At 39.2% G+C, this 22,976-nt stretch overlaps 1 protein-coding gene across 4 annotated transcripts in view; it reads right to left on the bottom strand.

Moving 5' to 3' along the window:
- The window catches only part of CPM (carboxypeptidase M), a 76,825-nt gene extending 59,841 nt beyond the window's left edge, over positions 1-16,984 (bottom strand). Inside the window, exons 1-2 of one of the 4 annotated variants that reach the window (XM_064491701.1) lie at positions 16,895-16,984; positions 6,864-7,026 (exon numbers count right to left, since the gene is read on the bottom strand). In XM_064491701.1, coding sequence (XP_064347771.1) covers positions 6,864-7,023 — 160 coding nt within the window. In that variant the 5' untranslated portion in view covers positions 7,024-7,026; positions 16,895-16,984. Of the gene's footprint in view, positions 1-6,863; positions 7,027-7,183; positions 7,272-7,341; positions 8,107-16,894 lie in introns of those variants that run through there. The other 3 variants (XM_064491703.1, XM_064491700.1, XM_064491702.1) reach the window with 3 other exon arrangements.
- Positions 16,985-22,976: the final 5,992 nt, after the last annotated feature.

Genomic DNA, 22,976 nt, shown 5'->3' with positions numbered 1-22,976 from the left:
CTGTCATCTATAGAGGGCATGAGACAATGTAGGGGACGATTTTTCACTACGCATGACTATGCCATGCACTGCTAACAAAATCATGAGGATGTGTCAGTGAGGTCCCCTCTCCAAAGACTTCTGAGATATGGCCTAAACCTCTCAATTTCCAAAATTCCCCCTAGGGGGCGGTACTGCTCTTAATGAGAACCACTGTTCTCAGGAGATGGCATTTTGGTGGGTGGGTGTCCTGTATGGGTGTGAATCAGAATCTCAGCCTTCTCCTTTTGCCTCAAAAATCAAACAGTTTTGGTATATGGAAGAAAAAATTAAATCTACACCAAAATTTGGAATTCACACTGCTTTGGATGAAACTGTAAATACCGAAAGGGGGTGGGGGTTAAGGAATTCCGTAGATCACACAGCATATAAAAGACATTTACTACAGACCTTTTCTTGGATGATAGAGGAAAAGCTTGTCAATTTTCAGAATTTCAGGCATCAGGGGCAAGAGGAGGGCAGGGTGTGCGGGGGAGGGAAAAGGGACAAGATCAGAAAAAAGGTAACTTGGAGAATCTTCTCTTTATTGCAAAGAGGTTTAAGGGTTCACTATTTGGCACAAGACAGACTTTGGTTCCAATCACCCCTCCATCATTTACTAGCTAATTCAATCTCAATTCTCCACATGTAAATTAAGGGTAATAATGGCATTTCATACCATTGTGAGAGTGATTAAGTGTAGTATATATGTGAAGAGTCAGGACAATAGAAAAATTCACTTAAAAATACTAAGACAGCCAACATTAAGTTTCAAATGCCCCTAGAATATTGGTGTTTAGATACATTTGAAATTTGGGGACAAAAATGGTTACTAGATACAAGAAACAAAGTAAGATTCTGTGTTACTTTTTGGATATTCCGTCTCAATTTCTTCTTTTAAAATATACTACAAGTATGGTGGAAATCTAAATCATCTCCTTGTAAGAAAAAAAAAAGGCAGTGTCTTTAAGAAGCTGTGGATGTTTACAAAACAAGGCTGATAACAGTAAGACATTTCAGAAAAGGACTTTATATTTCAAGGTAAAGAAGAGGGGAAGTGCTTGCTAACTGTTGGTGTTGCGATATCATGTACACATACACACTGTATGCGGAGAGAGCTGATGGCTACTCTGAAGCTTTATTAAGTTACACAGTCTCATATAGCAAAGAAGAATGACAAGGGAAATGGTTAACAGGCAGCGTCTGGCTCAAGGTCAGAAGACCCTTTATGTTTTGGTAAATCATGTTCGTGTTGGCACCAGCGAGCCTTACAACTTATCAGGGCGGAACATATGAGAAACGGCTGCTTCACAACATTCTTCCTGGACTCAGGCGGCTGTGCCTGTCTTAGGTTGCCCCCGTCTGGGGATCTTACCCATCATTGGCTAACCAGCCTTCTCACCTCCTCTGAGTCTGCAGCTTTTTATAACTTGTTTACCATTCTGGCCCAAGGCTTGTTCCTTTGTTCCCACAGTCGGGGGCCTACACTAACCTAATGTGACTTTAAATCACAAACATGTATTACAGCTGAAATTCCTAGATTTTAGCGGTTTTCTTGCTGTTTAGTTCTCCATAGGTCAATATTTATATCACAAAAAGCATTTTATACAGAATCTTAAGCAAACTGGCTATATGATCATGCTTGAGCAACAGGGTGACAGAAAACCAAATGTTGTGGTAAAATCTTATATACAGTGTTCTTTTCTAAGAGTGCAAATCACCAGGCAAAATCTACCTAGTCAAGGGTAGTACAGTGAGAGATCTGTGTATGTGAACACAGTACATGCCTCTTTGGGGCAGGAATCTAAGCCAATTGTGGGGAGATTTTTGAGCATCTGAAATGTTATGAAGACTCCTGGCAGAGATTCAGTATCTGTTGAATGACTATGTGAAGGTGAGAATTCTTGGGGAAAATGCTTGAGAAATATATTCTCCCTTGTACTTTAAACACAATAATGAAAAACTAATGCTACAGTAATCTTTCATTATTATTATAACACTTCAGATCTACTCTCTTAGCAAATTGTAATGTAAGCAATATTGTTAACTATAGGCACTATGCTGTACAGTAGACTTCTAGGACATATTCACCTTGTATGATCGAAACTTTGAAACTTTTTTTTTTTTTGAAACTTTGTACCCTTTGACAATTACTAAAGTAATCTTTCAAATTACTGGTCTATGCCTGATCTATGACTAGCAGATTTACAAGAGTTGTTTTTTTCTTAGCATATGTTTCTTACGAGATTATAAATCAATATACTCTGTTTGGAAGGCAATTTGGTTACATGTATCAAATATGTAAAGCTTCTTAAGACACAGTAATTTCCTTTTTAGAAATGTGTCCCTAATAGCAGGTAACGTACCCCCTAACAACAGAACTTCTGTAGTACTTACTATGTGCTAGGAATTATTCTAACAACCCAGGGTCACTCTGCTACAAAGTAGAGGATCTAGAATTTAAACTTGAGCACTTGCTTCCAAAGCCCATGCTCTGACAATGTTTGCTGCTTTAGCTATAAAGATGTTCACTATGGTATTTTTTCTAACAGGAAAAGAATAGAAACAAAACTTAAATGTCAGTGGGGTGTAAGTTAAATAAACAATAGTATATCCATTGATAGGACACAAAGCAGGCATAAAAATATCAAGTGTTAGAAATAACATGTTTGCATGGACAAATAAGATATCTGGCTCAATGGGAGGGAGGAAAGACACAAAGCAGTACATAGTCTTTTTGTTTGTTTGGGGGGGGTAATTAGGTTTATTTATTTTTTAAATGGAGGTGCTGGGGATTGAACCTAGGACCTCATGCATGTCAAGCAGTGCACTGTACCACTGAGCTATATACCCTCCCCCCAGAACATACAGTCTTTCAAGTCTACTTAATTTTTTCTTTGGATGGTGAGATTTTAATTTTCTTCTTGGTGCTTTGTTGTGTCTTCCAAATTTTCTACATTCCTTTGTACTCAGAAAAAAATACTGCTAATAACAAATTTCTGTCTGGATCAGCACAGCTCAACCTGCAAGTCATATACGTAATTTAAAATGTTTTAGTAACCACAACCACATTAACAAAAGTAAAAAGAAACAGGTGAATTTTAAAATATTTCTTAAAAATTTTTTTAAAGTATAGTTGATTTACAATGTTGTGTTAGTTTCAGGTGTACAGCATGATTCAGTTATATATATATCCAAAATATTTCTTAATTAGCTTGTGTATCTGAAATATTACCATTTCACCATGGAATCAATATAAACATATTGATGGACTGCTTTACTTTTTTGTATTAAATCTTCAAACTCACTTTTAGCACAGCTTAATTTCAACTGCTCGATAGCCAAGTGGCTACTGACTACTGTGTTGAACAGCACAGCTATAGACTCTTGGTAGAAGCTATACTTTCAGATCAAGTGTGCCCAAAACATGACTCTGAAACTCTCCACTAACCTCAATCTCCATGTAGCCATCCATATCTGTGTCAAGCTGCTTCTTTAATGAGGAAAAGATGTGCTTGAGAGAGATGCGAATTTGGGTTTGAATCCTCCCTCTAACACTTATCAGCTGTGCGACATCCAGCAATTTAATTAACTTCTCTGTGCTTCATTTGACTTGCTCTGTAAATGAGGCTACTGCCTACTTTGAGTTGTTGAGATTGAAACAATGTAATCAAATACCCAATACATGGAAAGCAGTTTGTAACAGAGATTTTATTATCTATCCCTTGGCCTTTGTAAACTTCCTTATTCAGATAAAGGTTAGATTTAGGAGGAAAGACAAGATTCTTAAAACAGACATGTGGGAAATCTCATTTAAAATAGTCCTAAAACTATTTTGGGGGACATGGAGAGAAGAGCTGGGGAAATCTACAATATATACACTTGTATTTTAAAGGGAGCTACTTGATGACAGGGCATAAATGAGGCACATTTTTGCTTGCTTCACATGGCTTTCCCTCAGCAAATGTCCAATCAATTAAACAAACAGAAATAAATTACTGAGGATGTCCCAGGAACATGTGAGACAAAGGGACTTAGGAGTTAAAAGAAAAAAAAAATGGAGGGAAGGAGGCCCTCCCTTAACCAAATGGAGGAATGGATCAATGAACATTGTACCTTTTCTGACATTTCTCAACTCAGCTGTCAGTTCTTATTTGAGTTGCTACTATTGCCCTTAGATGTCTGTACTCTGTCATTAGGTGGTGGGGTTTCCTCCAAAAGTCTCAAGTGAAATATGGTCAGTCAACTATGGCTGAATCTAGGTGAAAGGTATATATGTGCTCAACTTTTGTGTGGGTTTCAAATATTTGAAAATCAGAAACTGGAAACAAATCACCAGTTAAAATAGAAGGCCATTATCATGACATGTCTCAATGGCTTTTTAGCATCACTGTTTATAACAGAAACCATCAGAAACTATGCAGATGCCTCAAATAGGTGAACGACTAAGAAATTCACACGATCAAGAGGATAAGATGCTACATAGCAACCAAGTCTCATCTGCAGAATTTTCAATTCATGGAAATACATAATGAAATCATGTAAACTGGGGGAAAAAGTGGGACAGAATCCATGATTACAGCAATGAAAATAAATGTGATATGCATTTATAAAATTAAAAAGGTATTTGGTTAGGTAGGAATAGTATTTTCCCTTCTAGGTAGATTGCCCGTGCTCACACAACAGAGAAAGAGAAAGAGAAAGAGAGAAAGAGAGAGAGAGAAAGAAAAATAACACATACAGTGAATCTTGTTTGCCAAACATCAGAGGGCAGGACGGCCAGGGAAAACTATCTAGTGAAAAGAGTGCCAACAAGGGAGCACCATCTTCCAATGCTTGAGCCACCACGCAGGGATAGATTGGCACCTGACTTCCAGTTACTAGTGTGTAGTTCAACCAACAACTTGGACTCTAATAGCAGATTTGGGATTTTTCTTAATCAAGGTCAATTATTCAGAACACACACAAGACAAACATTTGACCACTATTGCCAGATTTTATTTTTTACGTGATAACTCCTCTATCCTTTAACCACAAGAGTGCATACAAGGTTAAAAAAAAAAATTAACCTGCTGGCTTCCATTATTATCAGACCATTACTGTGGTCTGATAGCATGCAGGAGAGATCAAAACAGCTGGTTGACATTAAGAAAGACAGCCCCCAATTTTCTTTCACAAGCCCTTTTTGCTTGAAAAAAAAAATAAAAACTTAAAACCAAATCGTTTAGTCCTTAAAATGAACAACATTTGCATCATCTTGTGGTTTAAATGATGACTGAACAATAACTCAAGCTAGTTGTGCTCTGTATTTCCTTTACTAATATAATTAGTATTCTTAGATCTTTTTAATTGCTCTTCTCTAGCCCTAGGGAGAATGAAAAGGTTGAATATATATGCTGATTCAAGATATGATTTCTCATACATTCAGCCTCTGTAATTTTGGATTATACAGCAATACAGAGTAATTCTGGCACCAACTCTTTGGCAATGTTTGAAAACAAAGATACCATTACACACATAAGACCAGGATTTTTATGTTGCATTGCACATAAGTCAATTTATGTAATACTTCTTTAATACAAAAAACATAACCTTAAATTTTGGGGGGAAATAATTACTTAAGAATATGATAATTAAGAGACTCCCAATTGTGTGAAAAGCTTAGAGCCAAAATCCAGGTGAGATTTGAACACACCTTAAAAGAATTGAGATCCAAATGGCATAAACTTGACAAAACTTATGATTTAAGCATTAAGGTATCTGGTAATCTCTTTGGAGACTACTAATATAATAAAAGATTAAGAAAGTAAAAATAACCGGTGAAATTATTTGCCTTGTCCCCAAATGTCTAACTCTTGAAGTAGAGCGATTTGAGTTCCAGTCCTGGTTCTAAAACTCACCATCTGGGTGATCTTGGGCAAAATACTTTATTTCTCTATCTATTAAAATGAGAACACTTAATGTAATATTTTAAATTTCCCTATCTATTAAAATGAGAACACTTAATGTAATATATAGTTATATATTTATACTTAATATATTGTTTCTACATTAAAACAATAAGCAATTAAATGATGAGAGTGGAAGTGCTAGGAGCAGTACCATTCACTGCTATCATACACTTATTACCCAGCAATTACCTTATTCAAATAGGTAACTTTAAAAACAGCCTTGTGGGGAGGGTATAGCTCAGTGATAGAACAGGTGCTTAACATGCACAAGGCCTTGGGTTCAATCCCCAGTACCTCCATTAAACAAATAAACAAGCCTAATTACCTCCCCGAAATACAAGTAAAAATGTAGAAAGAACTAGCCTTTTTATCAGCACCCCAGCCACTTTTTTGCATAACTTTAAGTCATAGGGCTAATTATACATGACACTGAAATCTCACCAACAGAATTGCACTATTTTAGTTTAAAAGAGACTTGAAGAAAGGTTAACAGTCCAAATCATGTTTAAAGAAGCCAACAAAAAGGGAAACCTGAGACGGATAAACAGACTCTTTGGCAGAAGTTTATCTAGACAACTAAAAACTAAAATATACATCCCAGGAAACCAACATCTGCAAGATCCAAAAATACAGAACGCCATTAACGCAGAACACCCAACGACACCGAATGACAGCGGAGATGTTGAGCGAAATTCAGGTTTTCTACTACTTCCCTGACACAACACAACACACAAAAGCCAAAATCAGCTAACACTGCCAGGCACTGACGGATCTGCTTGGAGCCCTCTCAGTAGCTTCATAGAGAGGAGACTGGAAGCTAAGGCATATTTAATGAATTTAAATGAATTTAAAGCGAGGACTAGGGGCTTGGGAAAGTACACGAGCGGATCCTACCTTTCACAGATTTCCCGATACTGTGCAAGTGAGTGACAGAACTGTAGTTTTGGGCAACATCCTTCAGAAATGCTTCCATCTGTCCCTGGTGGTGGTAGATGAAGTCCAGCGCAGCTACCACAGGCAGCAGCAGCCCTAGCCATAGGCGGGCGCAGTCCATGTTCTAGAGATGAATAAAAACAATAATAAAGCTGAGAGCAGATAAGGGAAGGGGTAGGGTGGGTGTGGACGTTACTAGTTCCGGCTCAGCTCTCTAGTCTCAGGTCTCCTGACGCTAACCCTCCCTGGCTTCCTAAGGAGGTAAAAGTTGGAAGTAACACCTTAGGGAGTTAGCGCAACCGGAGCACGGGAGCCTCGGGTGCCCTCTATCCCGCCGCCCACCCTCTATTCCTCCCTCTTCTCTTCTCGGAGTCTCCGCCACCCTCTGCCACCGGGCAGCTGTGCAGCTGCGCCTGTCCCCACGCGCCCCCAGCCTCACCTCTGCCTAGGCGCCCACCGCCGCCCGGCTGCTGCAGCCCGGCGGGGGCCACATTATAGTCCAGCCAGGGGGCGGGCGCGCCCGGGTCTCGCCCTCGGCGCCTGACTGACGTCCCTCCGGCCCACTCAGGCGCCGCGCGGGTCCCTCCTGGGCGGGGCCGAGCCGGGCCGCCCGGGCGCCGCTGCCTCCTTTGCACCTGGCGAACCCGTGCCCGCGCTGCGCTGGGTTCCCGGGTCGCCGGGGAGAGGTCTGGGAACCGAGTTGCCTTGCGTGGCCTTAGTTTTTGCTGGCTCCCCAGGTTGGAAGTGTCCTCATCTCGGCAACGGCTCCGGCCGCTGACGGGTTTCAGGAGGCTCCGCCAAGGGGGCATGAGGCTCCCGCTGCTGCGAGTTTGGAGACGTTAAAGTCTCGGACGGCTTCTCGCGTTGGGTGGTGCGGGCGGGCGCGCCCCGGGCTCACCTGGAGCCCCACCTGGAGCCCCACCAGGAGCGCCACGATGCGCCCGGAGTCCCGCGCGGGTTCTTACGCTCTTTCGTGCCGGCCGGAGTCCCCAGGGCCGCGCTCCCAGCCGCGCCAGGCGCCCCAGTCCTGCTCTGAAGTCGCCTGGCGTTTAAGAACGTGTGTGTAGAAGTTTTAAAGGCTATCAGGTGTGGAGTCCAGGAAAATTTCCGACAAACTTATATAGTGTGTGAGATGTGACTAAATCAGAGTTAAATTTAACGCTGGAAATGTGGAAATCACATGGAAAAAGGGAGCAGAGCCATTATTGGAAAGTCAACGCTCCCTCCACCAGTACTCTAGGCCAATTTTAGTTGTCTCTTCCTAAAGTGCTTCTTTGTGAAAGGACCAGGTGGTCTGTGTTTGCACTAATGATAACAAGGACTTCACCGAAACCTGAGGTTTATGGCACGGACCAAGACCGCACTCACCTGTCACACATTACCTATCAGAATAATGGGAGACTTGTGCGAAGGGTCCAGTGAATATGAAAAGTTTGAAAAGCACTGATTTGGGCGTAAAATTTCTTTTTAATTAATTAAAAATTGTAGCGCCAGGGCCCCACCCCAGACTGATGGAACAAAATTTCTCGCCATGTGGCTCAGGAAAAGGATATTAAAAAAACAAAACAAAACAAAACAAAACAAAAAAAAAACCCTTGAGTGAATGAAATGTACCTTCAAGAGTTGAGAACCTCTAATGATTACCTGCCTCTTATTTGTTTCTAATACACATACTATTGTGGGATTCAGCTTTTAAGAACCCGAGGCTCCCTGTGATCTCCAGGTAGAGAGTAAAGAGGTTTAAGGTCTATGATTATACTGTCACATGATCTGGGTCTGGGTCCTTGCTCTGACACTCACTGGTTATGTCAACTCATTGTGCCTTAGTTTCCTAGTCTGTAAAATGGATATGGTAATTGTACCTACCTAAATACAGTTGGCAGGCATATTGTGAGAACTCTGGGAGGTGTTTATTAAATAAATGGTCTACTTTAATTCATAAGTCTTTAAGTAGAATTTTCTAAGAGTTGGAAAATCTTAATATGACACTTGGGTTGTTGAGTGGATTTAAAAAAATGTATGCAGCTATATTTTGCTAAATGTGATTTCTAATAGATGGCCTGAGGTTCTTTCATTGTAGTTCCTTGACTACGAGGCCTGAAAAGAGGGGGAATGGGGTTGAGGAGATTAAATTTAGGCAAAGTTCCTATAAGGAATGGGAAAGGGAACTAATGAGGAACAAAGTGACAGATTTCTGATCTGATTTTGGAAATCATACATTTGTCACAGGGTGGTAGTTACATAATTTCTTTCAGTGGTTCTGTGACTGGAGACTGGAGAAAGTATTGGCAGTGTCAATACAGGGATGGAGATTGCCAGGGTTCTTATTCCAGATAAACAAAGGGCTAAGGCATAATTGAAATTACTGCCCATGGGATTCACACTAGGTAGGAAGGGAAGCAAATTCAGGAGAGAGCCAATCAGAGAATGGAGGTGGGGAGTGCAGGAGTTTGAGGGCTGAAGATCCAGAACTGAGCCACTTAAAGTGTGGTCCAGGAACAGCAATGACATCACCTGGGAGCTAATTGGATTGCAGAGTCCCTTGTCTCCCCCTAAACCTACCAAAGCAGAACATGCCTTTTAATAAGATTTCCAGATGATTCCTAAGTAGAGGTCAGAAAGGTTTAGTGTTAAGAGTGTGAAACACGGAGGAATAACAGATTGGCCTAATAGACTAAAACACTTAAGTCTAAGACTTTAGAGGTGATTTTCTAACCATAATAAAAGACAGAAGGAAAATAACATCATAAAAATGTATACCTTCTATATAGGAAAACTCAGCATAAAGGTTACCAGAAAAATTATACACCGAAAGAATTAATAGCTCTTACAAAACCAAGAATGGGCAAGGACATTAATAGGCAGTTCATAAAAGCAATAATACAAATGGCCAATAAACATAGTAAAATTTACCAACCTGGTTAGCAATCAAAGAATTACAAATTAAAAGGGCAAAGTAATATTTTGTTTTACTTACCACCATGAAAGATTAAAAAGATTGATAATACCTAGAAATGCACAAGTTCTGGGGAAATGACATTTCTGCTATTTTAATGGAATTATAAATTGATACAGCTTTTCTGGAGGAAATCTGGGAATAGACATCAAAATTTAAAATACACTTTTCCTTGCTAAAAATTTAAGCTATAGAAGTAATTTGGAGAAGTGCTGAGTTTATATACTTTAGGATCTTTATAAGCAACACTTTCTAATTGTGACAAAGTAGATAAACAAACAACGCAGGTTAATTATATCAGTGGTTCTCAACTGGTTCTCAATCGGTGGAGGTTAATATTGCCAACAGGAGACATCCGGCAATAGGTGGAAATATTTTTGATTGCCATGACTGGGGAGGGTGGAACCACTGGCTCATAGTGGGTAGAGGGCACAAATGCTGCTAAACATCCCACAATGACAGCACAGCTCCCACAACAAAGAATTATCCAGCCCCAGATTCTGGTGCTGAGGCTGAGACATCCTGGGTTAAGTAAAGAATATTATAGCCATATAATAAATTATTTTTCAGCCATAGTAATGATGATGTAGATCTGTATTTGTTGAATTGGAAAGATAAGTCATTGAATGGCAAAAAGCAGATTATAAAAGTAAAATGAATTGTAAATTTCCATTTTGGAAAGCAAACAAACAAAAAAACTATTCCTAGCAAAAAGTTTAAAGGGTTACAAAATGCTGAGTGGTAAGTTCTGAGTTGCAAGGTTTTTTCTTTTTTAAATCCTTCTATGTTTTCTGAAAAAAATTTGCAGTAAACATGTGTTACCTCTTTTAATCAGAAAAACAATGAAGGCATTTTTCATCTAAAAGCAAAACAGAGCAAAAAGCACAGAAATGTCAGGGATAAACAGTTCTGAATGAAGAAAGGATCTAAAATTTCTTTGGAGTGAATTACAGAAGTGAAGAAGGTCACTGGAAAAGGGATATTAAGGAATTTAAAAAGCTAGGGTGATAGGTGATTCTGTCCAAGGACTCTGAAATTCCCTGAGATAGTGGTATTGGAGCAGAAGGGAAGACTATGGTCAGGGACTAAATACCTCAATAGATGTCAACAAGAACAGGAAGACCAGTGTAACTAGACTTTGTGACCTGCAAGTTTGCTTTTTCCTTCTTCCAAAAGAAAGAAAGAAAATATGAACAAGACTCACTCTACTTACTCAGAAACAATCTTTCTTAAAACAAATTTAGGTATTAATCTGTCTCCTAATGTTGTACATTTGTTTCTGATATTTCACTATTATACACAGTAAATGGTCTTAGAGCTAAATCTTTTGAGCATATCCTTATCTCCTTAGGAACAGTTCTTACACATGCAATTTAAAACATTTGGTCAAGCTGTATTCCTATAAAATGTTGAAGGTATAACTTCAAAATATTAACAAAAATTTTCATACAAATAGAGAGTAAACAGGTAAAGTTTTTATTTTAACTCATTATTGGGGAAGTCAGCAGGAAACAAAGCTGGTTCGAAGAAAGATATGGTAAATAATGTTTTATATATATATCAATGTAAGAAAAAAAGAATACCGAAATCATTCTAAATTATTGCCAAATTAGCTATAAATCTGATTAATGTCCTACAGAGCAATAAACTATAACCTTTGGTGCTATCTTCTCTAAAAGCAGAAGTCATTTTCATCTGTATGGGACAAAAATTATTTGTATCTCTATTAGACAACAATATTAGCATCTTACCAATTTTCTACAAATTCACATTTAAATTTCTTTTTTAAAAAAGACAAGGTTTTGCCTGTATCTGTTAAAGAAATTGATTAATAATTAATAACCTTCTAAAAACAGAAAGTGCCAGACCCAGATGGGTTCACTGGTGAATTTAATGTTTAAGGAAGAAATTTTACTAATTCTCCACAATCTCTTTCAGAGGACAGAGGCAGAGGGAATACATCCTAACTCATTCTATGAGGCCAGAATTACTCTTATACTAAAATCAGACAAATACAAGAAAAGGAAACTACAGATCAATATCTCTCATTGACATAGATGCAAAAATCCTCAACAAAATATTAGCAGATTGAAGCCAAAAAAGTATAAAAAGAATTACATATCATGACCAAGTTGGATTCATCCCAAGCATACAAGGCTGATTCAATATTTGAAAATCAAATAATGTAATCCATTCACATCAACAGACTAGAAATAAAGAAATACCACGTGATCATAGCAATAGATGCAGAAAATGCATTTGAGAAAATCCAACACTCATACTTGATAAAAACTCTCAGTTAACTAGAAACAGAAGAGAACTTTCTCAAATTGACAGGCTATCTATAAAAAACCTACAGCTAACACCATACTGAATGGTGAGAGACTTGAAGCTTTCCTACCAAGCGTAGGAACAAAGCAAGGCTATCCCCTCTTACTACTCCTTTCAACATCGTATTTGATGTCCTTGGAATAGAATAAGGAAAAAAAGAAAGAAAATAAATACAATTGGGAAGGAAGATATAAAACTGTCTCTGTTCACAGATGACATGATCATCTATGTAGAAGATCTGAAAGAATTGCCAAAACAAACAAAAACACCTCCCAGAGCTAATAAGTGATTATAGCAAAGTTGCAGGATACAAGGCTAGTATATAAAAGGCAAATGCTTTCCTATATACTAACAGGTGAAATCTAAAATTAAAAACACAGCACCATTTACATTAGCAGTCCCCCAAAAAGAAATACTTAGGTGTAAATCTAACAAAATATGTACAAGATCTATATGAGGAAAACTATAAAACTCTGGTGCCCAAAATCAAAGAGGAACTAAATAAATGGAGAGATACTCTGTGTTCATGTATAGGAAGACTCAGTATTGTCAGGATGTCAGTTCTTCCCAACTTGATCCGTAGATTCAATCCCAATTAAAATCCCAGCAAGTTATTTTACAGATATAAATAAACTGATTATAAAGTTTATTTGGAGAGGCAAAAGACCCAGAATAGCCAACACAATTAGTTAAAGAAGAACAAAGACTGACACTATCCAACTTCAAGACTTACTATAAAGCTACAGCAGTCAAGACAGTGAGGTACTGGTAAAAGACTAAACAAACAGATCAATGTTAGCAATCTCCCATAACTCACTCTCCCCACCCTCAACATCCTCTTTTGTCTTTAGCTGAGGATGGTATTTGAGGTCAAGGCTTAAGCCATTTTGGCAAGTTACTTAGTTTGTCTGTCTCTCCCACGTATACACATTACTAAACTTTAGTTTGATTTTCTCCCATTAATCTGTCTCATGTCAGTTTAATTCTTAGACCAGCCAGAAGAAGCTAGAAGGGTAGAGGGAAATTTCTTCCTCCTCGACAACACCACCAAAGATATAAATCATGAAAAAAAATTTGATGAGCTGGACTTCATTAAAATAAAAAACTTCTGCTCAGCAAAAAGGCAATATTGAGAGAATTAGATGACAAACCACAGGCTGAGGAAAAACTAGTTGCAAAAGACAATCTGATATAGGACTGTTATAGTAAATATACAAAGAACTGTTAAAAGTCAACAATAAGAAAGCAAACAACCTGATTTTAAAATGGGCCAAAGATCGTAACAGACTCTTCACAAAAGAAGAACTTTAGATGGCAAATAAGCATATTAAAAGATGCTGCACGTGGTAAGTCATCAGGGAAATGCAAATTAAAACAATGAGATACCACTACACACCTATCAGAGTGGCCAAAATCGGGAACACTGGTAACACCAGATACTGATGAGGATGTGGAACTCTCATAACATTGCTGGTGGGAAAGCAAAATAGTACAGACACTTGGAAGACAGTCTGGTGTTTTCTTACAAAACTAAACATATTCTTATCATATAATTCAGCAATCTTGCTCCTTGGTATTTACCCAGATGAGTTGAAAATTATGGCCACACACAAAAAACTGCACAAAGATGTTCATACCAGCTTTATTTATAATTGCCAAAGCTTGGAAGCAACCAACATGTCCTTCAGTAAGTGAATGGAGAGACTGTAGTGCATCCAAACAGTGGAATGCTATCCAGTGCTAAAAAGAAATGAGCTAGCTAGCTGTAAAGACATGGATGAAACTTAAACGCATATTAGTAAGAGAAAGAAGCCAATCTGAAAAGGCTACATAGTATATGATTGCAACTATTTGACACTCTGGGAAAGGCAAAATTATGGAGACAATAAAAAGACCAGTAGTTGCCAGGGTGGGGTTGGAGGGGCAGGGGATGAATAGGCAGAACATACAGGGTTTTAGGGCAGTGAAAAGACTCTGCATGATATTATAATGATGGATACATGTCATTACACATTTGTTCAAACCCACAGAATGTACAATACCAAAAGTGAACCCTTAGGTAAACCATGAGTGATTAGGTATTTATAATATGTCAATGTAGGTTCATCCTTGGTGGAAAATTTACTGTTCTGGTGAATGATGTTGATAATGGGGAGGCTCTCCCCTATAGGGGCAGTGATTATATGGGAAATCTCTGTACCTCTTTCTTCTCAATTTTATTGTAAACCTACAACTGCTCTTAAAAAATTGTCTTCAAAAGAAAGACAAGTTTTCATGAAACTTCACATGTAGAATATGATGTCTCAGGCTAATGGCACTCAGTGATTCTTTCCACTGCCTGCTGCTTCCTTATATCTGAGAGGGGCTGGGTATTTACCAAGCATGGCTCTCCTCCCTCAGCCCTTCACCTACCTCCTGCAAACTAGCTCCCCCAAATCAGATCTCCACCTCCACCAAAACTGGATTTGTTAGTTCTTGATAAAAATAATAGAAGGAAGTGACTTTACATGTTGTAGAATCAAAAGATTACTATTTTTAGTCAGGGATATGAAAGTTTTCAGTGAAAAGCTAGATGGTTTCCATTAAGGTCCAAGATTCTGTCCTTCTCCTAGACAACCACAGAGTGATATCTAAACAGTGGGACCCAGAAGTTTAAAGAATACAGCTCAACTCAAGCACTCTAAAACAAGAACTCTGTAGTCTGTACTGTACATTTTTTTTTTGGTTGGTTCTTTTATTTTTTAGAACTGTACAGCTTTTTAATAAGCATTTCTCTAGGGATGGTGATTGTGTTTTCTATTTGTTATGCAAGCTGTTTATCAAAAGCTAAGCAGAACAGTTCTTTTATCTCAGATGTATGACTGTAAATAGATTAATATTCCTTTGGGAGATTTAGAAAGGGTTTGTGTTTGGGATAAACTTCTGAATTCTAGAAGTTTTAATGGCACACAGAAAGAAAGGAATGAAAAATACTATGTAAGTCATCAAAAAGCACAACATAGCTCTTGGAAAAGTAGTATAACAATCTAGAGCCATAACTGCAGAAGCAACCACCATTATCTCTGTTCCCATGGTCCCTCTTCAGTGCTGCATCATTGTGGGGGTAAACCTGCTTGCTGCTCTGCCCTGTCCTCTCCCTTCCTCCCTTCCTTCCTTCCTTCCTTTCTTCCTCTCTTTAATTCATTTATTCTTTTCTTTATCAGTTATTTATTGTGGACCCTGGGCCAGGCACTGTGATATCTCCTAGGAAATACAACTGTGAATAAAACAGGCCAAATCCCTACCCTTATGTAGCTTACATTCTAGAAGAGTCAGAGTTCTCCTCTGAAGAATCACATATATTCTAAGAAACGTGTGGTCTTTCTTGGGAGCTGGCTTGATATTATTTTCTACTTCTTATATCTTATCTGCAGTGGTTTGGACCACATTCCACACTGCATAGCACAACCTTATTGCCTCAACATTTTATCTGTCTAGTGACAGTGGAGCAAAATGAAAGTTTAATCGGATCAAAGTTCAGTGTGTCCTGACAAACCAGTTGAGGACCACCGTCAGGAAAAATCTGTACAAGTGTGGTATTTAATTTAGTCCAGGAAGATACCCCAACTAGAGTGAGCTGTGTCCCCCACGGCATCTAGGTCAGTGCTCAGTACACACTTGCCAATTTATGATTGTTACTCTAGGAAGGATATTGAAAACAGTCTAAATCAGCCTAAATCATGTCCATTCAACAATGACCTCCACAAAATCAAATTATGAATATACTCAGATGACACCCAAAATAAATCCTCTTGTCTTCTCATGATTGACTAATTGATTCATTCAGTCTGTCAATAATAATTTATTGACCATCTAAGAATATGCTAAGCACTGTGAATACCATGGTGGAAAAGAGAAACATAGCCTTCACTTTGACAGAGTTTATGTTCTATGTAAGACACCCAGTTTGTGTCCAGTGAATTGCTTGTCGCAGGGGGAGAAACCCCATGACCCCACATTGAAATTAGGTGTTCAGAACCCCTTTAGATGGGGAACAGTTATTAGAGTTGTTTGGAGAGTGGGGATGCTGGAAATGGATAGAAAATACGACAGTATATAATGTGTAAAAGTATATCCCAACATGTTTATAATGTGTGTGAACAAATGTAATAAAAATGATATCAGTATATAAAATAAAACATACTATTCTGTCTGGGCCCTCCATTTCTCCATCCTTTAGTTTTCAGCTTAAACAGACATATCTTGAAGAAGCCTTCTCTGACCTCCACTCATGCCCACCCCAACCTGATTAGCACCTTCTGTTGGTCTGTCTCATAATAGCCGGCAATTTCCTTCTTATAATACACACCAAAATGGTCACTGAGTGGTTGTTTATCTCTGTGACTTCCCCAAAGAACAATATGCCAGGCACTGTTTTGTTATAAGCTCTTTGCACATAGTAACTCTCATTTAATATATGCAACTCTATAAGATACCTACAAATCTATGTTTGGTACCATGATTAATTCACTTTACAGATAAAGACGTGAAAACACAGAGAGGTTAAGAAACATGCTCAAAGCTAAACAGTAAGTGACAGAACCAGAGTTTAAATTTGGGCAATCTGGCTCCATGGACTTAGATTTTAGCAATTTACTATATTGCTCATCATGTATAATATATTGATACTCAGCCCCAACTGCATTACTAAGAGCAAGAGACATACCTTTCATGTCCAACAGGAAGAAGGCTGCTATTTTACAACCCAGCAGGAGGAAGGAAGAATTTTTCCTTGCTGGGGCACTGCCCAGAGACTATCACAACTCAGCCAATAAAAAGCCACTACACTTTAAACTCCCAATTTCCACCAATGGACTCTTTGCTTATAACAGCTCCTCCCAACTCCCCCTTCTCCTCTATGAAGGAATTGTTGTCTCCTTTGTTCTCTGGACTTGCCTTAGTTCTCCATAGATTTCATGTTGTGAATTGCAATTCTGTGCTGTTTCTTGAATAAACCCATTTTGCTGGTAAAATAACCAGCTGTATTACTGTTTTAAGCCAACACTATCTACCCAGGGTAGTGTTAGATTATGAGGTTACGTGTTCAGTCCTACAAGCCTGGCCCCTGGTCCTGTTATCCTCCCACCCACCTTCAGCTGGTAATAGCAAATCCTGAACTTCTGACTAACCGGCTATAGATTAAAGTTTTCCAGAGCCCCTTCCTTGGGTTCAGTTAATTTGCTGGAATGGCTCACGGAACTCAGAGAAATATTTTACTTACCAATTTATTATAAAAGATTATGACTCAGGAACAGCCAGATGGAAGAGATGCAGAGAGCAAGGTATGTGGGAACATCTCTGAGCTGCCCTGCTCTCCAGATGAGCCTCTCTTCCCAAATCTCCACCAACCCAGCAGCCCTGTAAACCCCCTCATTTGGGGTTTTTTATGGAAGTCACTACATAGGCATGATTGATTAAATCACTGGCCATTGGCAACTGATTCAAACCCCAGCCCCTCTCCCTTCCCCTGACCCAACTCTCTAATCAGATGGTTGGCTCTCATGTCAACCAGTCCCTATCCTTATGTGCAAAAGTCATCTCCTTTTTATATAAGAGACATCATTATGCTCTGATCACTTAGCAAATTCCAAGGATTTTAGGAGCTCTGTGCCAAAAACTTAATGAAGACCAAATATATATTTATTATTATAAATCACAATATCAGAACATTGAAAGCAAACTCTCAAGGCCCAAAATACAATCTAACAAACAAACAAATAGGACTCAAACCTTTAAGAGTTCTGAGCTTTTGCTGGGCTAGGCCTTTATTTGACTCCTATTAGGAATAATTTTCAGACTGTGGAAGAGTTATTTCAGTTTCCCCTTTCCAGAATCAACAGAAATATTGAAACTTAAGTTTTATAATTGTTTCCTTGATCTGTGCCCCTAAATAGTCCAGACTTTATTATCTAGCTAGATAGCTAGAATATGGGTATCAGATAAATACTGCTAACAATTTATTTTCTGGAGTTTCATTGAAAGTGTGAAACTACCAGTTTTATGATCTTAGGTGATCATTCTCTGGGGAAGATGGACGAGGGGTGATGAGTGGTCTTGTTTACCTGCTCACTTCCAGAGTGAAGGTGGAGACACCTGCTCCTAAACCAGATGGACTAAAAGAGTAGAGGAGGGGCTGGTTCCTCAAAGGGAAAAAGAGGTGCATATATTTGAATAAAGTGAATAACTAGTGCACAGAAAAGACAAGTGCATGTTACAACCGTCTAGATTGTAACAATTCCAAATTCCTGACTGCAGTGCTGTGAGCACATGTTCCTCTTTGAGTAAATCAAGAATTAGCACATTCCATTCTGGAGAACATATAGAACCGCTTTGGGAGAGCCCCTTCAGCCAGGACAGCCACTCCAAGTTGCACTTTTTTTTTTTTTTTTTTTGAGGGAGTTCCCAGAAAAACTCAACATGAGATCAGATAGCTGACCTAGGCAAGCCCATTCCCTGCTTCAGAATTATGAGAAGCAATTGGCATGAAAATAATTACTGAGGGCATTGATATACTGCATAATGTTGTGTAGTATATTAATGTTACAAAAACTGGATTTCCAGAAATGGAAACCTTCTTTTGTAACTTGTAACAGTAAAGCAAGGAGGAAGGGCATGAAGTAGATTTATGTTGTGCCTAAGTTAAGCTGGAGCCGTGCTATCCAGAGTTCCTTTCCCTACGTAGTTCTGGATCGCTTTGGCCACAAGGGATGCTTTGCCTAAGACTTGGAAGGTGGGAATGAAGCATCTAGCCTTTCTGTGCTCAGAAGATCAGGGCAGCAGAGCTGTTGCAGCTCAGGCTTCTCTGCTGGCTCACCTGGCTGGTGTAGCAGCTGGGCCCACAGCTCCTCCAGATCTGCCCAGATCTCCTCCTTCAGCTTCTGTGACTCCTGGGCCAGGTGCTTGTCTACCCCTGGCAAAGATGCCTACTGCTACTGGAAGTCATTCTTGCATGGAAGTGGGAGGCTTGGAGGGAGGGGGGTACCAGTGTGGGTTCCAGTCTGTCCTGGAGGATTCCTGCTGGTGCCCACAGGCTCCAGTCTGTCACTGCTCTCTCCCACTACGTGGCCATCTTTCCTCCCTGACTACCTGCCCTGCAGACTGCAAGCCCCAGCACCAGATGCAGCAGCAAAAGTCCTAGTTAGGTAGAGCATTGAATGAGCTCCAACAGTCGTTCATTCAAGATCCAATCCTTAAAACAAATCCCTCACTCTATGTCATTCTTAGTGGTTCTACTTCTCTCATTTAACTCCAACTAGGAGTTAAAGATATAGACATTGAAATCTGGCAATCTGAAAGATCCAGAATTGCCAAAGCATTACTGAAGAAAAAGAACAAGGCTGGAGAAATAATCCTCCCAGACTTCAGACAATACTACAGAGCAACAGTAATCAACAGTGTGGTACTGTCACAAAAACAGACATATGGATCAATGGAACAGAATAGAGAGCCCAGAAATAATCCCACAGATCTATGGTCAATTAATCATCGATAAAGAAATCAAGAATGTACAATGGAGAAAAGAGAGTCTCTTCAGCAAGTGGTGTTAGGAAAGCTAGACAGCCACGTGTAAATCAATGAAGTTAGAACACTCTCTCACACTATATAGAAAAATAAACTCAAAATGGCTTAAAGACTTAAACATAAGACAGGACAACATAAAATTCCTAAAAAGAGAACATAGGCAAAACATTCTCTGACATAAATTGTACCAATGTTTTCTTAGGTCAGTCTCCCAATGCAATAGAAATAAAAGTAAAAATAAACAAATGGGACCTAGTTACACTTATAAGCTTTTGCACAGCAAAGGAAGATAAACAAAATGAAAAGACAACCTATAGACTAGGAAAAAAATATTTGCAAATGATGCGACTGACAAGGGCTTAACTTCCAGAATATACAAACAGCTCATACAACTCAATAACAACAATAACAACAAAAACCCAATGAAAAAATGGGCAGAGGACCTAAACAGACATTTCTCCAATGAAGACATACTGATGGCCCATAGGCACATGAAAAGCTCAATATTGCTAATTATCAGAGAAATACAAATCAAAACTACAATAAGGTAGCCCCTCACACCAGTCAGAATGGCCATCATTCAAAAGTCCACAAACAATGAATGCTGGAGAGGGTGTGGAGAAAATGGAACCCTCCCACACTATTGGCGGTAATGTAATTTGGTGCAGCCACTAAGGAAAACAGTATGGAGATTCCTTAAAAAACTAAAAATAGGCTTACCATCTGACTCAGCAATCCCACTCCTGGGTGTATATCCAGAGGAAACTCTAATTCAAAAAGATACATACACCTCAATGTTCATAGCAGCATCATTTAATATAATAGCTAAGACATGAAAGCAACCTAAATGTCCATCAACACATGATTAGATAAAGAAGTTGTGGTATATATACACAATGGAATACTACTCAGCCATAAGAAAGAATGAAATAATGCCATTTTCAACAACATGGATGGACCTAGAGATTATCATACTAAGTGAAGTAAGTCAGAGAGAGAAGGACAAATATCACATAATATCACTTATATGTGGGATCTAAAAAAAGGAGACAAATGAACTTTTTATAAAACAGAAAGAGACTCACAGACATAGAAAACAAATTTACGGTTATCAAAGGGTAAGGGGGGAGGGATAAATTAGGAGTTTGGGATCGATTAGAAGATACAAACTACTATATAAAGAATAGATAAATAACACGGTCCTATGGTATAGTGCAAGGAACTATATCTTGTAAGAACCTATAATGAAAATGAATATGAAAAAGAACACATATATAAATGACTGAAACACTATGCTGTACACCAGAAACTAACACAACATTGTAAATCAACTATATACTTCAATTAAAAAAAGAAAAAATGTCTGACAATCTGATGGTGCCACTTCCAACTGTATGACCTTGGGCAAGTTAATCTGTGCCTACTTTCCCCATCTGTTAAATGGGAACATTAATCCTCTTCTTCTAAGATTTTCATGGGATAAATGAAAATCACTTAAGTGACTAGCCTTCAACAACATTCAACTATTTTTGTGTGTATGGTAGGGGGGAGGCTCCCAGTGTTTGGGAATACAATGGAGAGCAGGTAAACTGGTCCCTATTCTGATCATGTGTGAAGTTATATGGGAATTGACAAATTGACAAGGACAGTGTGAACTGACAAGAATTGACAAGTACAGTGTAAAACATATTGCTATAAGGGGAGGAAGGAGGAGGATAGGAGGACCAGCTTAGTCTTGGTGGTGAGCAGGGTGGGGTGGGATATGTTCAGGAAGGATTCCCAGAGGAAATGGCACCTAAACTGAATGTGAAGGCAGTCAGAAGCCCTTGAGCCTTCTAAGAAGAGGGCACTGTGTGAGCCAACCTGAGAGGTAAGGGAGAGCCTGATGATTGTATCATTGTCAGAATTTACACTGTATGTGTGGAATGTTGGCCCTCCAGCGCCCACCACCAGTGGGTCTTGTGTCCAGAGCAGAGATGAGAGATGGAGATTGGGAGGTGGGTAGAGCCCAGGAGAGCAGAGCCCCACCAGGAACCAGGAGGTTTACCCAGAAGCCAGCCCGTCTGGCTGGGAGCACATCTCTAGACTGGGAGCAGAGGTATAAAGCAATTTTAGGGCTGTGTTCTAGCAAGTATATGTGATTTTTTTAAATTAAATTTTAAAAAATTGAAATGTAGTTAATGTGCAGTATTATATTAGTTTCAGGGATATTACACAATGATTTGACATCTATATACATTATGAAATGATTACCATGATAAGTCTAATAACCATCTGCCCCCATACAAAGTTATTACAATACCACTGACCATGTTCCTTATGCTGTGTATTACATCCCTGGGACTTACTTCTTATATAACCAGAGGTTTGTTAACCCCCTTCATCTGGTTTGTCCACCTTCCCTACCCACTCCCTTCTAGCAATCATCATTTGTCCACTGTATCTATCAATCTGTTTTCATTTTGTTTTGTTAGTTTGTTTCTTTGTTTTTTTAAGATTCCACCTATAAGTGAGATCATGTGGTATTTGTCTTTCTCTGTCTGACTTAGTTCACTTGGCCAGATACCCTCCAGATCTATCCGTGTTGTTGCAAATGTGACTTTCTTTACAAGAAGAGGAAAAGGAAGAAGGGCAGAAAAAAAGAGCCAGACACCAAGAGTTACATAAGGTAAAGGCCACGGGGGCACCACGTGGGGAGAGAGAGGAAGTTGGAATCCGTGAGTGGGTGTTTGCTGAACTGGACCTTCAACTAGCCTCTCCTAGACCTGTGTGCCCCTATTGCTGCAGCCTGGGAGGTGATGGGGCGGGGGTGGGGGAAGGCCTTCATATCCAGGAGATCAAGAGAGTGTATATTCTTGAAAGTCTTACTTAAAGATTGTTTTATCGGGGGAAAGCCTATTTGAAAATGTATCCAACAGATACATTACTTAACAATGCAAATACCACTTTTTTTTTTTCTTTTTTAGAACGAAAATGAGCCTTCAAAGAAATGTCACAGTTGAGGAGAGCTGCTTCCTGCTCTTCCCTCAGATTCAGGCTAATGAGTCCAAGGCCCCTCTCTCTGTTCTGACATTGGGAATATTTGGGAGGAGAAAGAATTTGATGAGAAACTGGTCAAGAAGCATCAGTTTAAGGCCCAGGTGAGCAGCAGGCCTGAGCTTGCTTTTCTCTGAAGGCTAGTTCTTCCCAGTTCCCACCTCCAGGACTGGCTACACAATTTGTAGGGC

This window comes from Camelus dromedarius, chromosome 11 (genome assembly GCF_036321535.1).
Source record: "Camelus dromedarius isolate mCamDro1 chromosome 11, mCamDro1.pat, whole genome shotgun sequence".
Lineage (NCBI taxonomy): Eukaryota > Metazoa > Chordata > Mammalia > Artiodactyla > Camelidae > Camelus > Camelus dromedarius.
This window is presented reverse-complemented; position numbering and strand designations above follow the sequence as displayed.